Source organism: Thermobia domestica, chromosome 9 (assembly GCF_964235325.1).
Source record: "Thermobia domestica chromosome 9, izTheDome1.hap1.1, whole genome shotgun sequence".
NCBI classification, from domain to species: domain Eukaryota; kingdom Metazoa; phylum Arthropoda; class Insecta; order Zygentoma; family Lepismatidae; genus Thermobia; species Thermobia domestica.
The window spans coordinates 159,749,681-159,770,759 of NC_137462.1; the positions used below are offsets into that span (position 1 = coordinate 159,749,681).

General features: G+C 32.6%; 1 protein-coding gene across 1 annotated transcript in view; it reads left to right on the plus strand.

Annotated features, from left to right (window-relative positions):
• Positions 1-18,972: 18,972 nt before the first annotated feature.
• The window catches only part of LOC145694186 (uncharacterized), a 45,164-nt gene continuing 43,057 nt past the window's right edge, over positions 18,973-21,079 (plus strand). The window contains exon 1 of the mRNA XM_081770299.1: positions 18,973-19,144. Coding sequence (XP_081626425.1) covers positions 19,057-19,144 — 88 coding nt within the window. The 5' untranslated portion in view covers positions 18,973-19,056. The remainder of the gene's footprint in view (positions 19,145-21,079) is intronic.

The window sequence follows — 21,079 nt, forward strand, 5'->3', positions numbered from 1 at the left end:
GGCTTTGCCACAAACTGTACGGTTTCTCCTCGCTTCAACCATGGTCTTTTTCGCACACTGTTGACGTAGGGTACCCACTTATCATAACTTGTTATCACCCGTTTTAGAAATGACTCGATTTCGTATAGATTCGCAGATACGAATTCGATCGAGTATAATGGTTTTGTTCAAGACTCTTTTTGTAGCCAGCTTTCTTCCAAATGATTTAATACTATTTGATTAGGAGGTTTAGGTGGTAGGTGATATCATGACTTCCTACATTCTAATCTTGCTCCCCTTTTGCTGTGATTAGTTCCCCACTGGGAGAAGCATCTTGGACACCGAAATTTCCAGAATAAAAGCGACTGAGCCATTTTTTGGGGTGTCGCCTTTTTTTTTTTTTTTTTAACGTATATTGCCTATAAACAGCACAGATTTCATCACACGCTTAAGCAACATTTGCGCCTTTGTCGAATGTGAAATATAGCGCACTTCTGCAGAAAATTCACTGATCCTCACAGCACAATCCCTTACGTGTGATTATAAGAACATTTTTTTGCATATCTACTAGGTTCAACTGTCAGTTGTCGAATGGCTATAGGCTTGATTAGTGATAACTTCTCGTTTCAACGGAAATTTTCTTCTTTCATGAAAAATTTTTTACTTGTTCTTACATCGTTGTTGTACAGGGCGTCCAATATACAATGCAATCCGGAGATTGGGATAGTAGAACTTTTGAACTTGAAACGATACACAAATAATGGTTATACCAAAATGAAGCCTTGTTCATGTATATATTTTTAAACTAGAAAGCAACGATTGAAGTTTACTAGGAACCACACAGTGTTGCCGAAACCGAAGCAACGGAGTGAAACTAGGGATAATAACAGTTTTGTTCAACACTTCAAGAACTCCGATTTATGGAAGATATGCTTATCAGCTGGATTTTTTTTTACTAGCTAACTCAAACACGTCATTGGTTTACTGCGTAAGATTCTGTAAATGGATGAAAATCATTTAATAATCAGAAATGACGAATAAGACAATCAATTTAACACTTCTCATCATCTGGGCTCGGTCAGAGTAACTCCAACTTGTGCAGTTACGTGGATCCAGATCAGAGGTGTATGAGTGAACATGTGTCTTACCATGAACAGTTCGAACTCGATTTTCGAGTAATATATAGAGAACGGAAATATAAAGAATGTTCTGTACATATTTAAGTTTCTTTACTATATTTCGATAATTATCCCGAACCTTTTTCTGTTGTTTCTCTTTCTTCTTTCCCTTCCTCAGATTCCCTTTTCTGTAACATTTTATTCTTGTCTTTTACTATCTCCGCCGTAATATAGTTTCATCAGAAGACCTTCCTAACCATCTCCATCTCTTTCTCTCTCTTCCGTTCTCCCTTTTCTTCTTCTTCTGCTTTTTTTTACCTTCCCCTGGACTTTCCTTTTTTTACCTTTCCTAGGCTTTCTCTATTTAAATTAAAACTGAAGGGAGTCGTGACTAGAAGTTGTCGCCATATGCGCGGTCAATAAGTTTAATCCGTTTTATCTTCGAAAGTCCGATATTGAATAACTATTAAAAGATATATATTTAAACTATTAAATCTAGCAATTGGCTTATTTCGTTTCTTGAATTGATATACCGAGTTACGTTCGATAAGAAAGGAGCTCTTTTCTTTCAGCTTTAAAATGGCGAGCACTTCTTCTACCGCTACGTCTCTCGCTTGTCACTTTCGTTTCACATTAAATACCACTGTCCTTTAGCAATTAGCAGTAAATGTGGAACATTCAACTAAACAGTTAATTACATTCTAACTAGAACAAATTGTATATAATTCACCATTATGATAATGCTATGTTCGAATATTATAATCAAACATGCTTTTGACGTTGATAGGGCTATGTTTCTAGATATCATGTAATTTGATTATTATAATGATATATACGCTACTTAAGTCAGATTTCATCTATGGTACAGATTTACAATAATTTGTCATTGAACTGGTAATTTTACTGTTAAAATAAATAAGTGCATATGAAAGTGACTGTCAAAATATAGGGTATCTCAATAAGAGCGATGGATTTAATATTCCTACAAAACATTATAATTTAGCAAATTTACAAATATTAAAACATTATTACAAGTTGAAAAGATCCCGATCTAAGAATGAGATATGACATCAGGCATGTGTTTCTCTTGACTTGGTCTACAAATCTTTCACTCTTTCCAACTTTTCGTAACTTTTTTTTTTTTTTTTTTAACACATTCTCTCATCGATTTCGCTGGTAATTCATTGAATTTTCCCCTGGAATTCTTGTGTTGTTCGAGATTTATTTGGGTAGAACTTTGACTTGAGAAATCCCCAAATGAAGTAGTCAAGGAGTAAGGTCATATGACCTTGCAAACCAGCTCCGATCACTATTGTGAGAGAGTACCGCCATGGGAACTTTTCAATAGCAAGTTAATAGTCTCGGGAGAGATGGTGCCTTCCTGTTGGAATCATATGTGTTCACTTTAAACAAAAAGTTCTTTCCACTGGGACCATCAAAAAAGTGATAACCATATTGCGGTACCATTCTTCATTAACCGTCATGGAATGATGGTACGATTCTACCATTTCACAGCCCAAAATCCATACCATATTGTCGCTTCTACTACATTACTCTACTTTACTAATCTAATTCACATAATTCTACTAACCTGACCTACCCTGCTGAACTAACCTACTCTACCTTACCTTATTAACTAATATTACATTACTAACTCTACATTACTCTATTATTTTACTTTACTTTACTAACTTAGTGTAATCCATCCTACTTTACTTTACAAATCTATCCTACCTAACTTTACTCTACTTTGCTGTCTAACTAATGGTTTTCATGCCATATTGATTTGCACGCATATTATCAATCTGTAAATTATTCTTTGAACATCCTTCAGGAAATTAACATTATATATATATATATATAGAGTACATGTATATATTATGCCCCAGATGTAATGACGAAAAATGAAACCACAGATTCCTGGCACCAAAACAAGAAAAAAATATTTATATGACACATAATCTGGAAGTAGATAGAGGCGGAGCTAGACAGCTTCGAATGTGGAGGGAAAGGAGGGCTATATGTTATTTAAATGTTTTTCTTGTTATGGTGCCAGGAATCTATTGTTTCATTTTTAGCCATTACTTTTGGGTCATCCTGTATATATATGCACTAAAAGGGTATAGTATAGTAGAATAGGGTAGAGTAGAGCAAGATAGGGATAAGTAGGGTAGGATAGGGATAGGAACGGATTAGCTTAAGGTTACGGAAGTTTTGACCGATTTTCATAAAATTGTGCGGAGCCGAAAGATCAAATCACTGAATCGAAGAACCGAAAAAATGAATGAAATAGCGAAACTAAGGACTTGCCTAATTACATACATATGTCGGTTGACTCTGGTTCCTTTAATATTTATCTTCCCAACATTTTCGTATCATATATTCTCTGTTTTCTTCATTCTTTGGATGGTCTCTTCGATTCTTGGAGTACAACTTTCTTGCACTTTAATGCTCACCATGCGAATGAAATAATACTATCATAATCATGAAAACAATTATAAACATCCATATAGCTAAACTACATACTTAGTTACTAAAGAAAAAGACAAATCCTCATTTAGTATGTGTCAATTTACAATGCATTTTCTGGTCAAATATGTTTGTTTTAACTACTGTTGTTCATTTAATGTCTTGGGTTTTATCCAATTCTATTATCCTATCGTTAATAATTTGATAATTAATTCAAAGTTGCCATTGTTTGCAATATCTCGTAGAACAAGAACAATAAAGAAAAAGATAACTAAATAGGTTCAATTAATTTGAATTTGAATTAGTGCTGAACAAACGGCAAGAGACAAAGAACAATCGAGTTAACTTCACATGATGAACCAGGCCCGTATCCAGGGGATCTAGGGGGGCCGGGCCCCCAAAAATTTTGTCTGGCCCCCAAACATTTTCACGGTAGGCTTGCAAATGAACTATAATATGGTAATATGGTTAAATCGCCCCCCCCTAACTTCAGCCGGGCCCCCCTAAATTTTTGGGCTGGCTACGGGTCTGGATGAAACTACGGTAAACTTCCAAACCATGAAACTCAATCCTGGAACCAAACATAGTATTTAGATCTATAACTTCCAGCTGTTATACACGGATAGGATTGGAAATGGAAGTTACTCCTGGAACGCTGAAGGAATATCCGAAAGGCCATTTCTTGATATTTCTTACCATTTTTGCTATATGAAAATTAATATTCAATCCAAGAATGGTAGCAGATTTGTACAACTTTCAGTTGCTTTAGAGGAATAACGTCAGATATAGAACATATTCTTCGTACACTTAATCGATTGGAAAAGACTTTTTTTGTTATATCTTATTGATTTTGTGTATGGAAATCCAGAGTGAAACGGGAAGTAGCAGTTTCTATAATTTAAATTACTAAATTTACTAATTCACTACGGTAATTTACTATTTTACCCTACTTACTCTATTTTACTCATTTAATTTCACCTACTCAATGAACCTAATCTACCATATTTCACTCTACTAATCTACCCTACGCTACTCTAACTTACTCTATCAACTTAATCTAACCTACTCTACTCATCTAAGCGACCTTATTCTACTAATATACCCCCATTCCACTCAACTTTCACTTCCGGTCATAGTAGAGAGATACGAGTGAAGATGGTATCTCTTATTGAGACACTGAATCGATTCCGGAATACTGCTTGTCGCTATCTCTTACCATTTTCAGTTCTATGGCGATCAAAATTGAAACCGGAAATGGTTAATTTCTTCCTCTCTCTTCTGGTTTGAATAGAGAGTGTAATGATGTAACTAGGAATTGTTCTTGGGACACTGACACTGAGTCAATTTCAGAAAAAATGCTTCCCGCTATCTCTGACTGTTTTTGCTATATGGAGATCAACATTGAAACCGGAAGTAGAAGAAATTTTCTTTACCACTTCCGATTTTAGTAGAGAAATGCAGGTGAAGATATCTTTTCTTGAGACACAATCAATTGAAAGAAAAAAAAAACATTTTGGTATCACTACCGTATTTAATTCTATGGTAAACACGTTGAAACAGGAAATGACTACATTCTATCACTTTCGATTTCAATAGACGGTTAACGTATGAGCTGGAACATATCCTTGGGACGCTGAGTCGATTCGAAGTAACGCTTCTCGATATCTCTTACCGATTTTCTTTTTACTTCTTGACAGACAAACGAACGGACATAGGCATTTTATAAGGCTTCCGATACTTATACATAGTATAGTTTGGATCTAATAACAAATGTCAGAGTAAAATAATAACTAAGTAGTAGAAAATGGATCGATCTGGATCAGACCTGAGCCAGTTTTAATCAACTCACAAGCCCCTGGGAAAATGACCACCTTGCACCGTGAGCCCACGGTCTTTTACGACCTCCATTTTAGGGGTGAATTCGTTCCCTTTTACGACCACTTTTTAGGGGGTGTACTCGTTCCCTTTTATGAGCATATTTTCCAACCCCTATGAACAAACAGCAGAACATCAGACTACGTAACATAACGAACATACAAAAGAGCAAATTGAACTCGTTCTCTTTTATGAGCACATTTTAAGGGGTGACCTCGTTCTCTTTTACGACCTCCATTTTAGGGGTGAATTTGTTCCCTTTTATGACCACTTTTTAGGGGGTGTATTCGTTCTCTTTTACGACCTCCATTTTAGGGGGGGGGTGAACTCATTCCCTTTTATGAACACTTTATCAACCCTTATTTTAATATAGCAGAAATTACGAACACATAGAAGAGAAGATAACACATAGCAGAACAGATAACAGATAAGAATATGAAACATAGAAGGGGTGTATTCGTTCTCTTTTATGAGCATATTTTCCAACCCCTATTTCAACATGCCAGAGACTACGAAACATGGCGGACATAGCACAAGGGGTGTATTCATTTTCTCCACCTCTAATTGAACATAGCAGAAATTACACTGAGAGTACGTAACACACAACATCCTCCATTTTAAGGGTGGACTCGTTTTCCAACCCCTATTTTAAGACAATGAATACCTATGTAACATAGCGATTGGATACGCTCTTTGAACCGATTTGGATAAAACTAGGCATATGGGGGTTTTCGACCATGCTGAGTACGAATATCATACCATTTTAGGGGTGAATTCGTTTTCAACCCCTATTTTAACATAACAGAAACGACATAAGAATACGTAACATAGCAGCGGGCCTATTTTTCCACCCTTATTTGAGCATAGTCCATTTTTAGGGTGAACTCGTTTTCAACCCCTATTTCAACATGACATAGACTACGAAACATAGCAGAGGTGAACACACAGCAGATACATAAGACTTGTTCCACCCTATTTGAATCCATGGTCTTTTAGGGGGGTGAACTCGTTCCCTTTTCCAACCCCTATTTTAACATAACAGAGAATACACTGAGACTATGAACACACAGCACAACAGATAATACATAGCTACGGAGGGAGGGTGTACTCGTTCTCATTTTTCAACCCTTATTTTAACATAGCAGAGAATACATTCGAACCCTATAGCAAAGATTCTTTTAAGGAGTGAACTTGTTCTAACCTATATTTGAACATAGCAGAGATGATTATTTAAAGAATGCGAAACTTCCGTGTTTTGTTATCAGTTACATAATAACTTCCGCCATATGTAGATAATTCTCATTACGTCATTCATCCGGATTTTTAACCTAGTTTTCTCTTTAACAGACAATAACTTGTCATTCAACGATAGGAATCCCTGAACGTAATGTAATCAATCACAAAGGTATAAAAAAAAAAGAGGGGAATTCCCGAGGATGACTCATACTATTGCGCAACATGTAATACTGTCAGACAGGTATAAAAGACTGACCGACATGTTTTTTTGTAATCACTTCATGTTTACCGTGTGAAGCGTAAAGTTCAGATATTTTTTGTGTGTGTGCGTTTATATTATTAGTGTGGTTTATTAATAGTGTGGTTTTGTTTTCTTTTGTAAGTAAGACATTTTATAATAATACTATTAATATTATATTATAAAAACTCAGTTCAAAATTATTATAGTAACTTTGAAGAGTTAGTTTTTTTAAAAAAAAATGGCAACAAAAAAGGTTAAATCAAATATTATCAATTCTGATACTCTATTTAATAATAATTTAAAAAATTTTATTTTAAAATGTGATACTGATTTAAATGAGGATAGTGGATGTTTTTTAAAGAATAAAAGAAAAGACTGTTTAGATATATTACAACAAGAACAAACTAAGACATCGTTTAAAGTAAATTTTTCTTTGGCTACAACTTTTGTAAAACCAGTAGATTTAGAAACATGTCGATTCTTTGTAAATAGTGGTAACGAAATTATTTTGCCGAGTACAGATTTGAATTCTATAATTGAAAAACTATTTAATAAAATTTTAGTTGAACAAGAAAATAGGGCAATTAAGAAATCAGGGTGGTCTTTATGTTCTGAACCAAACCATCACTTAGAAATTAAAATCAGTAAATATGATCCGCTTTCCGCTTCTTCTTTTATAAAATTACCTCAATGGATTTTATCCAAAAAGAAATGTGTTTTAAATATTCAAAATAATGATAATAGATGTTTTATGTACTGCATTCTAGCTGCGTTGCATCCAGTAAAAGAAAATCCAAATCGTGTGAATATTTACATACAATATAGTAATACTTTATTACCATTATTTGAAAAAACCAATATACAATTTCCCGTCGAAGTAGAACACATAAGCAAATTTGAACATATGTATAATTCCGTATTTCCTAACGAACAAATTTCCATTAATATATATGGCATTAACTATGATCATGAAACTATTTTCCCATTACATATAAGCGAAAATGCAGGTGTATTTAAACATATTGATTTACTGTATTGTGAAGAAAATTGCAACAGTCATTATTGTCTAATAAAAAATATCAATGCGTTATTGAAGAGTCATAAAGAGAAAACTTATGTAAAATTGCCTCAATGGATTTTATCCAAAAAGAAATGTGTTTTAAATATTCAAAATAACGATAATAGAAGTTTTATGTATAGTATTCTAGCTGCGTTGCATCCAGTAAAAGAACATCCAAATCGTGTGAATAATTACATACAATATAGTAATACTTTATTACCATTATTTGAAAAAACCAATATACAATTTCCCGTCGAAGTAGAACACATAAGCAAATTTGAACATATGTATAATTCCATATTTCCTAAGGAACAAATTTCCATTAATATATATGGCATTAACTATGATCATGAAACTATTTTCCCATTACATATAAGCGAAAATGCAGGTGTATTTAAACATATTGATTTATTATATTTAAACTCTCATTATTGTCTAATAAAAAATATCAATGCGTTATTGAAGAGTCATATAAAATTGCCTCAATGGATTTTATCCACAAAATGTGTTTTAAATATTCAAAATAACGATAATAGAAGTTTTATGTATAGTATTCTAGCTGCTTTATATCCAGTAAAAGAAAATACAAATCGTGTGAATAATTACATACAATATAGTAATACTTTATTACCATTATTTGAAAAAACCAATATACAATTTCCCGTCGAAGTAGAACACATAAGCAAATTTGAACAAATGTATAATTCCATATTTCCTAAGGAACAAATTTCCATTAATATATATGGCATTAACTATGATTATGAAACTATTTTCCCATTACATATAAGCGAAAATGCAGGTGTGTTTAAACATATTGATTTATTATATTTAAACTCTCATTATTGTTTAATTACAAATTTAAATGGTTTAGTCAGACATCAGTTAGGTAGTCGTCAAACATTTATTTGTAGACGATGTTTAATATCTTTTTATAACAAATCAAAATTAGATGAACATGACAAATTATGTAAAGAACACACTCCAACCAAAATTAACATGCCGAAACAAGGAGAAGTTTTAAAATTTCGAAAATTGAAATTGTTATTACAGAATGATGTGATAATAATTGCAGATATGGAAAGTTTATTAAAACCTATAAATAAACAAAGTGGATCTCATACAGTACAAATTCACCAACATATACCATGCAGTTTTGGTTATATTGTATGTTGGAGTAACAACTATATGAAATCAGATTTAGTTATTTATCGGGGAGAAAATGTATCGATGAAGTTTATGTCTGCTATGGAGAATGAATTAAGAAAAATCATAAACATATTAGATCAAGAAAAACCATTAATACCATTAAATAGTTCTCAGTTACAGGAGTTTAACCTATCCACTGAATGCTCAGTTTGTGATAGTAAATATACGAGTGACAATAGAAAAGTTAAACATCATAACCATTTAACTGGTCAATTTATTGCCACGGTGTGCAACAATTGTAATTTACAAATTAAGCGTCAAAGTAATTTTATCCCTGTCTTCTTCCATAATTTGTCTGGGTATGATGCACATTTATTTGTGAAAGAATTAGGTTGCACCCCTGGAAATATTTTTGTAATTGCTGAAAGCACTGAGAAATACATAACATTCTCTAAGCACTTTAATTTTAATGGTAGACCTATCGAGTTACGTTTTGTAGACTTATTTAAATTCCTACCGTATAGTCTCGAAAATTTGGTGTCAAAATTAAAACCTGAGCAATTTGTCTATACAAAGCAATATTTTTCTGATGAAAAGTTTCCTTTAATTCTCCGTAAGGGAATTTATTTTTATGAATACATAACAAATTTAGATACATTTAAAGAAACTGAATTTCCTGGAAGAGAGGCGTTTAGTAGCAAATTGAATGGAACACAAATTTCCGAGACTGATTATCAATATGCAAAACTGATTTGGCGTGTGTTTAAATGTGAAAATTTAGGGGACTACCACGATCTATATTTAAAATGTGATGTACTTCTCACAGCAGATGTGTTGGAGAATTTTAGAAAGACATGTTTAAATGCTTTTTGTATTGATCCGATTAATTGTTTTACTGCACCTGGGTTAGCATGGCAAGCCATGTTATATAGAACAAAAATTGAATTTGAACTTTTATCAGATATCAATATGTATATGTTTGTAGAAAAATCGATTCGCGGAGGTATTACTCAAGCTGTGTTAAGGTATGCCAAAGCTAATAATCCTTACGTACATGATTTTGATGTGGAAAAAGAAAAATCTTATTTACTGTATATTGACATGAACAATCTGTACGGACTATCAATGATTGACTATTTACCATATGGTGGTTTTCGGTGGGAGGATAAAATTGACAACTGGCAAGACAAACATAAAATTATCAATTGGCCCACGGATAGTGAATGGGGATTTTTTCTAGAAGTGGACTTAGAGTATCCAACTGATTTACACGAATACCATTCTGATTTTCCGTGTGCTCCAACTAATGAAGTTCCACCGAATGGTAAATATTCAAAATTACTATTGACACTTAAACCGAAATCGAATTATATCTTGCATTATAGAGTATTACAATTTTATCTAAAACAAGGTTTAATATTGGTAAAAGTACATAAAATATTATGGTTTCGTCAATCTAAATGGCTTGCATCTTATATTCAAGAAAATACTCAACGCCGTGCAAATGCTACAATTGAATTTGAAAAAGATTTCTATAAGTTATTAAATAATTCGGTATACGGAAAGACAATGGAGAATGTACGAAAACGAATTGATATAAAATTAATTAACAATGAAAAAAGTGTAAAAAATTAGTAGCGCAAAATCAGTTTGAAAATTGGGTAAAATTGGCTGATAATTTGGCATTGTTTCATATGGTAAAAAAATCGGTAACCCTTAATAAACCAATTTACGTAGGAGCGACAGTTTTAGAATTATCAAAATTAGCAATGTATGAATTCCATTATAATATAATGAAACCGCGATATGGAGATAAAATTAGAATTGCATATATGGATACTGACTCTTTCATTTACCAAATTAAAACTAACAATATTTATAACGATATAAAAGATATGAATGAGTATTTTGACACCTCAAATTATCCTGAAAATAATTCTTTATATAGCACACAAAATAAACACGTTTTGGGTAAAATGAAAGACGAATTAGGTGGAGTTCCTATGATTGAATATGTTGGGTTACGAGCAAAAAATTATGCTATAAAAACTGGTGAAAATAAAGAATTGAAAAAATGTAAAGGGATCAAGAAAAATATAGTTAAAGAACAAATTACGTTTGACGATTATAAATCATGTATATTTAAAAACGAAACGATTCATAAAACACAATTTGAAATTAAAAGTAAATACCATAATTTAACAACAAATCAGGTAAGAAAATTAGCGTTAGATCCGTATGATGACAAAAGAAAAATTTTAAATTGTAATATACACACTGTTCCTTGGGGGTATTATAATAATAAAGATGTAAAATGTACGATTTGTATATTGTAAATACGATATAATTTTTTTTTGGATATATTAGTATTAAAAAAAATATGTCACAATCAGTTCGAGAACAAATAGTTGCAGAATTACATAAAAGTGCAAGACGAAACTATCCTCGAATACCCGTTATAACGAAAGGGATTCATGATTTATGGCAAGCTGATTTAGTTGAAATGAATAGTGGAAAATTGAAAGGTCTAGCAAAAATTAATCGAAATTTCAAATATTTATTAACTGTGATAGATACATTCTCTAAATATGCTTGGGCTATTCCTGTGAAAAATAAAACTGGGAAAGAAATTACACAAGCATTTATAACAGTACTGAGAAAAGCAAACAAAAGCCCTAAATTTTTACAAACTGACAGGGGTCGAGAATTTTATAATTCAGAGTTTCAGAAGGCGATGAACCAAAATAACATTAAACATTATTCCACGTACAGTGATGTGAAAGCAAGTATTATTGAAAGATTTAATAGATCGTTACGTAATTTAATGTGGAGACAATTTACACTGCAGGGAAATTATAAATGGATTGGCATTCTGCCGGAATTACTACATAATTATAATAATACTATTCATTCCACTATTAAAATGAAACCTATCGACGCTGTTAAAAAAGAAAATGAAAAACATCTATTGACAAACATCTATTGCAAAAAGTTTTCTGTGATAAAAAGAAAAAGTAAATTTAAGATAGGTGAATATGTAAGAATTAGTAAACTTAAGCGTCCTGGTTTTGATAGAGGTTTTACACGCAATTGGAGTACAGAAATTTTTCGAATTGCTAAAGTTTTCTTCACTAATCCTCCGACATATCACTTAGTAGACTCAAATAATAAACCTATTGAAGGAAGATTTTACGGACACGAATTACAATTAACGAAATTTCCAAACACATATTTAATTGAAAAAGTGTTGCGAAAGAAAAATAATAAGGCCTATGTGAAATGGTTAGGTCTGCCAAAAAGTGAAAATTCTTGGATTGATTTAAAACATACTATATTGTAAAAAAAAGAGAAGTCAAGAATTTATAGATGAAGCATGTCGTCACAAGTATTTCTTGTAGATTTTATAATTTCAAAAAGTGAATTTTATATTTTAAATTCTAGCAACACTGTAAATTTTCGTTGCTTAGTTAAATTGTCATCATCATCATCATCACGAGGTCTATCAGTATCACAAGTTCTTCCACAAACGCTGTTTTTTTATGTAAAGGAGAAAAGAAAGCAAAATATTTAAAAACGCTATTTAAAATAAATGCAATATATCTGTAATAGAGATGGAATGGAAAATTCCTTTTACATGTATGGTAGCAGGTCCCACAGGTTGTGGAAAATCATATTTTGTTAAAACATTTCTTGACCATTATAGCAAGTTATTTAAAAATATTGTATGGTGTTATGGTGAATGGCAACCATTGTATGATACTCTTTCAAACTGTACGTTTAAAGAAGGTTTACCTCAAAATAATGAATTTCAAGCACATGAGGGTCCACATCTTGTCATTATTGATGATTTAATGCGTGAGTGTGACCATCGGATTGTAGATATTTTTACTAAGGGTAGCCATCATAGAAATATAAGTGTAATATTTATAACACAGAATATTTTCCATCAACAAAAAGGAATGCGGGATATTTCGTTAAATTGTCATTATATTGTTTGTTTTAAAAATCCTAGAGACCAAGCTCAAATTAATTATCTCGCACGACAATTGTATCCAGGTAATACAAAATTTATTCAAGAAGCATATCAAGATGCAACTCGAATTGCACATGGTTATTTACTCTTTGATTTAAAACAAAATACTCCTGATGAGCAGCGAGTTCGAACAAATATCTTTCCAACAGATTCTTTTAATTATGTTTATGTACCTGTAAAAAAATAATAATTGTAATATGGTTTATATTCTAACAACTATTTGTGCTTTAATAGCCGTAAAAAATGATTAGTAAGGAAAATGCACTTTTCTTAAAACTTTTAGCAGTCAAAACCGAAAGCACGTAAGGCAATTTTACAAAATGCAGATCCTGATTTAATTCGCTCTATTTGTGAATGTTCCTATAACGTATTACAGGGAAATGTTCCATTAAATAAAACAGAGATAAATAAGCTAAAAAAATATAAAAAGGAACTGAGATATTTGGTGAAAAAAGGTCCGTCATTAAAACAGAAGAAAAAACGAATAATTATACAAAAAGGTGGTTTTCTTACTGCATTGCTTGCACCTATTATTGGAGGTATACTATCTAGTTTAATTAAATAATTATGCAAAACGCACAAAAACTTATTTTAATCGCACCAGAAAAATTACATCATTATCAAACGATATCTAATCTTGATGATGAAATGAAAGAAATTTTAAATAATAAAAGTTTAAATGCAGAAGAAAAATGGACAAGATATAGAGAAGTCTTACAAAAATATTTAAATATTATTCAAAAACCGGTAGCAGTTACAAGAACAGCAACTACCACTACTAAGGAGGAAGAAGAACAAGAGGACGAGGAGGACGAGGAGGAGGATGATGAAATAATATCTACTCTCCCTGAAATTTGTAAACGTAAAGCGAGACCTTTATTACGTAAATTGAAACAAAATCCAAATATTCAATGGGACGATAATGGAAATGTGAATATTAATAATAAATTAATTCCAGGTGCAAATATAGTGGATTTGATATCCGATTTTGTTAGATGTCGTAAGAAAAATATTTCAGTTGCTGGCTGGAAACCTTTTGCTACATTATTAGCAAAACCCAATATACCTTTAGAGTACATTGGTAATCCTCAACGAATAGATTATATTAGAAAACTAACAGAAGACGAAGAAGACGAAGAAGAAGATGGTCCTCCACCCCGTAAACGCAAATGGTGTACTTATAAGCAATAATAATAATATTCTATTGTAATCTATTGTTATTTTTAAGTATATAGAAAGAAAGAAAGATGAATGAGCCCTACCTCAACTATTACATATATCAAGCAGGAGGTGATTATAACGTGTATAGAGGTACACCATATCAAGAAGGTTATGGCATTGGTAGTTTACTAGGAGGTTTATTTCGTACTGTATTTCCTTTATTAAGACAAGGTGCAAAAACTGTTGGTAAAGAATTGATACGTACAGGAATTAATGTAGCAGGAGATGTACTAGATAATAATAGACCTATTGAAGAGTCTTTGCATGATCGATGGCAAGAAGCTAAAACAAATTTAAAAAATAAAGCTCAAAATAAATTAAATCAGGTGTTGGAAGGATCTGGTAGAAGAAAAAGAAAGAAAGTTCATTTTATTGGTGCTGGTGTGAAACGGATAAAAAGATCCAAAGATATCTTTGATTGATTAATTATGGAGCAAAGTGATAGTTTTTATCTCACACTTCCTAGCAATAGTTCTATGAAATATTTTCCTCAAAATACTCTTGCTTGTTATACTACTAAATTATATCAACCTATTGTACTGGAGAAGGGAGTGTGGGAAACAGCTGTTGTTGAAGTGCATTATACAAATAATATTTATTACCGTCTCATGAATACAAAAAACTGGAACATAACTCAAATCTTACCAGGCCACTATTATCATGTTGATGATATTCTATCTCAAATTAATCATAAAAGTGATATATTAAATTTACAATTAAAAGTCAAAGCATCAGTGAAACGAATTGAGGTTAATAGAGTAATAAAAGATCAAGAGAAGCATATACAAGTACGCCTATCTCCTGAACTAGCCAGAATACTAGGTTTTGATCATATTCAACAAGAAGATATTGCAGTTGTTCATCATGCTCGTTATCCACCTGATTTACAAAAAGCGCTACCTACACTTATGTATATTTACAGTGATATTGTAGAACCACAATTGGTGGGTGACACCGTAGCTCCATTGTTACGTATTATAAATACAAATATTACAGAGCATGGTATTAATAATGTACATATTTTTGATAATCCTCATTATGTCACTGTGCAACGTAAACAATTTGATCAAATTATTATTGATTTAAGAGATAGTACAGGTAATCCACTTCCTTTCCAATATGGCAGTGTATGTGTAAAATTACATTTTCGTAGACGTAATACGGTATTGTAAATTTTACCATGTGTGAATATAATAGTAAGAAAAGAGAAAAAAATGCAGTGTGAGTGTATGAAATCAGAATTAGATTTATTTGCTGGTTTGCCCACTCAAACCAGTATTATAGGTAATAAAATAGTTCCATATAAGCCTGTGGCTTCGATAGCTGATAATGCACCAATAGAATTTGTAGTCCCCGGTCACGGGGATGACTATATTGACTTACCGCACACAATGTTATATGTTAAAGGTAAAATTACTAAATCAGATGGTTCTAATTTAACTTCTGCCGATAAGAAAATCGGCCCTGTAAATGATTTTCTCAATGCAATGTTCAGTGAATTGCAAGTATATTTAAATAATCAACTTATTTCCTACTCTTCACATACATATCCATATCGATCGTATATTGAAAAACTACTAAATTATAATACTGAAGCTAAAACAACGCATCTTCAAACATCAATGTGGTTTAAAGATACTGCAGGGCATATGGACAGTGTGGCCGATGCTAATGTAGGATTTAAACAACGTTTTCTTCTCACTGCTTTAAGTCAGTCATTTGAATTATTGGGCTATATTCATGCTGATATTTTCAATCAGGAGAAATTTTTACTGAATGGTGTACAATTGCGTATTAAACTAATTCCAGCTAAACCTACATTTTGTCTAATGGGCGACGCAGATGCTGATGGAAAAGTTGTAATTACAGATGCAACATTGCTTGTGAAAAAGGTTGATGTATCACCAGCAGTTAAAATAGCACAAAATAAAGTATTACAAAATCCTAAATTTAGAGTAAAATATCCTATAACAAAAGTGCAAGTGAAGACTGAAACGCTGCCACAAGGAATTATGGATAGTACACTTCCAGATCTGTTTTCAGGCATAGTGCCTAAACGTATTATTATTGGTTTTGTTACTAATACTGCTTTTAATGGTAATTATCAAACAAATCCATTCAATTTTCAACATTTTAGTATGTCATTTTTTACATTGTATGTTGATGGAAATCCAATACCCTTCAAACCTTTACAGCCAGATTTTGATAATAAGCTATATGTACAAGCATATTCTACGTTATTTACAGGTTCAGGTATTTATTATTCTAATCAAGGTAATGATATTTCACTCGCTGAATATCCTAATGGTTATACTCTACTGGTGTTTGATTTAACTCCTGATTCAAGCGCAAGTGCTGCATTTCATACTAGTCCACAACGGCAAGGAAGTGTACGTTTAGAGGTTCATTTTAAAGAAGCACTGCCATCTCCTGTAACAACAATTATTTATGGTGAATTCTCTTCAGAATTAGAAATTGATTTCCAGAGAAAAATATATATTAATTAAAGAAAATGTTAAATACAATTGAGCTTTATGAAGCATTACAACAAAATTTGCCTAAAGATCATTTTATTGGTGTGTATGCTGCTGATGAGTTACCTTTGTTTATTCATACATTTCCAGCCGCCATAATTATAAACACTGATTCTAGTGATAAACCTGGTGAACATTGGGTTGCTGTTTATATATCTAATATGTGTGTGGGAGAGTATTTCGATAGCTATGGTATACCTCCCTATATACAACATCATATAAGGTTTTTAAAACGAAACTGTTTGTATTATACATGGAATAATAGACGTATTCAAGGTGATTTATCTCAATTTTGTGGACATTACTGTTTCCTATATTTAGCATGTCGTGCATCTGGTTATTCGATGCAGGATTTTTTAAACAAATTCTCACTCACTACTATTGATGCTAATGATATTATGCTTTATTCATTTTTGAGAGTATGATGATATTTTTTTAAACTCCGCCATTGCCGGTCCCAAGCCCTGGATGAGAAAGGAGGAGGGTTGGGGGTGTTGCTACCCCCGTAAAAGAAAATAATGTTGGGTTGGAAACGAGTACACTTCTATTCTCTGCTACGTTAAAATGTGCTCATAAAAGGGAACGAGTTCAATTTGCTCTTTTGTATGTTCGTTATGTTACGTAGTCTGATGTTCTGCTGTTTGTTCATAGGGGTTGGAAAATATGCTCATAAAAGGGAACGAGTACACCCCCTAAAAAGTGGTCGTAAAAGGGAACGAATTCACCCCTAAAATGGAGGTCGTAAAAGACCGTGGGCTCACGGTGCAAGGTGGTCATTTTCCCAGGGGCTTGTGAGTTGATTAAAACTGGCTCAGGTCTGATCCAGATCGATCCATTTTCTACTACTTAACTAATCAACGAAGGACTAATCGAAGCGTAGTGAATCGTGTTTTTGTAACCAGCGATTCAATTTCTTTTTTTTTAAGGGGGGGGAGTTTTACAGTAAATCGAGAAAGATTTATCAACGAATTTATTAGTGAACACTGAACATCCATAGGGGAAGAATTCGTATCTACCGTTGGAGAAACACAACTAATGATAACACTCAGGTAACGTATTTCATACCAGACAGATTAATTGAGTATTATATTAGTCCTAATAAAGTTAATTTGAACACAATATTCTGTTTACTTGATTGGAATCAAATGTTCCTTTTCAGTGTGGATGCTATATGAGATGCGGATCCATATTATAACGTAGGATCAATACCATATGTACACTCATGTCCAAAATTATTGTCGCATGTCTATAAATATGTAGAAGTTGCAGGAATATAATTTGATAACGAATTCACCCGGTATTTCTTATAATGTCAGTATGTGTATAATCGGCAAACACATGTGGCAAATTTCATGTCAAAAGAGCAGTAAATAAGAACAATAAAACGAAAATGAAACTTTCTTGTCCATTTAGCAACATTTTGTTTTACTCATTCTAATTTTCGTATTTATAATTCTTTTCGAATGAAATTTACCACAAATATACATTTCCCGATTATACACATAGTATCATTATTAAAAGTGCTCTGCAAAATCATTAACAAATTATATTCTTACAAGAAGACAGTTACAGATATGCGACGATCATTTTGGACATGAGTGTACCTTCTCTCCCGAAATCAATTCCAGAAATTCAGAAACAGAGTCAATCTCCTCGATTTTTAGGCTTTAAAAATCGTTAATTGATGGTTTAACGAGATAGAATATTAAGAAAATCGCTTTAAAGTAGAAGATCGGTGGTAGAAAATTTGAATGTTATTCTTTTCTAATTACGATACTATCAGTGGCAGATACCAATGATCAAAGATAACGATTTTTTAACGCATTACAAAACAAATTGAAGAAACGTGAGAACTGGAGAAGTCATTGCAATACATACGAACGCTGCTTGTATGGTTTTCAGAAATACCGAAGCTCTTTAGCAATGATATTTAGATGAGGTAATGATGCAACGACAGATAACATTCGTTAACACAGAAGAAACATAGACTCGTGTTATGTAGATAAAAAACAGAGTTTGCAAACATCTCAGTCATTTTGCCAGGTGACAGTAACGAGATATCCAATCCCAAACACAGAACGGGAAAAAAGTGAGTTATGCGGCATCTTTAACATACAAAGTCCAGCGACTTTCGTCAGCTGGGCATGTTCCGGATGACGTTACTTCCGACTACTGTTTGTGTTTTGGTTTTCATAATGTGTTTCTATTCTACGCTATGCAGTGTAGTCGTCGGTGAGTATTCATCTGTTAACGTAAGAACTAAATATAGTCTTCTATAGCAAATGTTTCAAGTACAGATTAAGATGCCCACAAATAAATAATTTAACTGCTTGGAAGAAATTGATTTATCATATTAGAGCAACAATGCATATAATGTTAAGAAGTTCTCCGGAATATGTTAACTAAGCAACTATTATTATTATTATTATTATTATTATTATTATTATTATTATTATTATTATTATTATTATTATTATTATTATTATTATTATTATTATTATTTCCCACTCGAGTTTTGTGTCTCTTGTTAAGGCAATGTAATGGAAGGTACTACATTCAGAAGACATAAATAATATAATTGATTATATGGGTATATATTACCAGATAATACGTTGCTATCAAGGGCGCCGATACTGGGGGGCCATGGCCTCCCCCAAAACTCATGTGGACCCACTCATTGTATTTGTGAATATACAATATTTGGCATAATTTGAATACAATCCGTCTTAAAATCCTCATATATGCCTTCTCCATCTAAATGCCGCCCCCCTCCCCCAAATGTACAGAGAAACCTGACAAATGCAAAATCAACTCCAAAATTTATACAAATGCTCCAAACTTGATGAATCATTGGATCTTTCAAGATAATTAATGATTCAAGATAAATTATCTTGAAATGGGCATAACGACTATTAGGACTTACGAGATGTGATGCAAAAAAAAATTCAAATACTCCAAACCTGATGAATTATTGGCCTTTTGGTCATAAATTTTATCAGGAAATAGGTATAACGAATGTTTTGAGATTGGGTAAATTTGCTGTTCTCTTATGCAAGAACAGTTTAGTAAGGCCTGAACTTTAGAAGAACTCTTAACGGGCGGCCTTGAGTTAACCAATTTAGATTCATAACCCTTTTCCTCTTCCTCCATCATCATCATTATCAATCCAAGTTTTACTTTCCAGATATTCGGAACATTATGTAAATAAACATTTAAGCAAGTTTTTCGCGCACAGAGTAAAGAAACAAGGCCATATCTAGAGGGTATTACAAGTCAAAAATCCTACTTATCACAGGCGACCGTAATTATTTATTTTTCTCTTCCATATCATGAATGATACTACTTGTGCGGGAATCAGCTGTACAAGTCTTATCTCTGATGCAAAGGATCCCTAAAGTTTGATCTCAGGCCTTGTAAGTTTTTGTCGGACAAGATTGTACCCACGAGTTTTCTCGTTTGAAAATGAAATGAAATCTTTAAGTTTTACGTCCCACGGTTATGACGGTTAGGCTAAAAGAGACGGTGATGATGAGAGATAAGTGAAATGGTGGAATGAAGAAAGGGGAGGAAACGGGAGAACCCTGAGAAAAATCCACGAGTACGATATTTGTCCACCACAAAGTCCACACGGCTCGAGTTGGGTTCGAACCAGGGACCCCAAGCACCGGAGGTGAACGCTCTACCACTGAGCCCCCCCCCACGAGTTTTCTCGTTTCCTTATATGTTCATTCCGTAAATGCTTTCATAAGCATTCACTTTCTTTACACATTCATCTCTTTTAGTCAAAGTAGTATAACCGTGGGATAAACTTGGCAGCCCTTATTAGTTGGCTTAGAAACTATCCGAAATCATTTTTGACCTTACCTTGTTAGATAGTAGTAGAATCAAGATTCAATAGTAGAAAAATGCACAAGAAAACAAAAAAAAAATCTATTAAACACTGGTCTAAAAATGTTTTGTTGTTGTTGGGCTAGCAATAAGATTCCACTTTGAATTTTGGTGGTAGCAAATGTATTAAAACTAATATAAATGGGAAAAAGTTATAAGTGAAGTTCTGTATTTATGACAAAATGTCCTACTTTGTTAAGTGTTTTTTTTTTCGATTTTCTGTAAGAAAAATACCAAGTTCATGTTTTCCAGTTATTTGATGCCTTTTTTGATTATTTT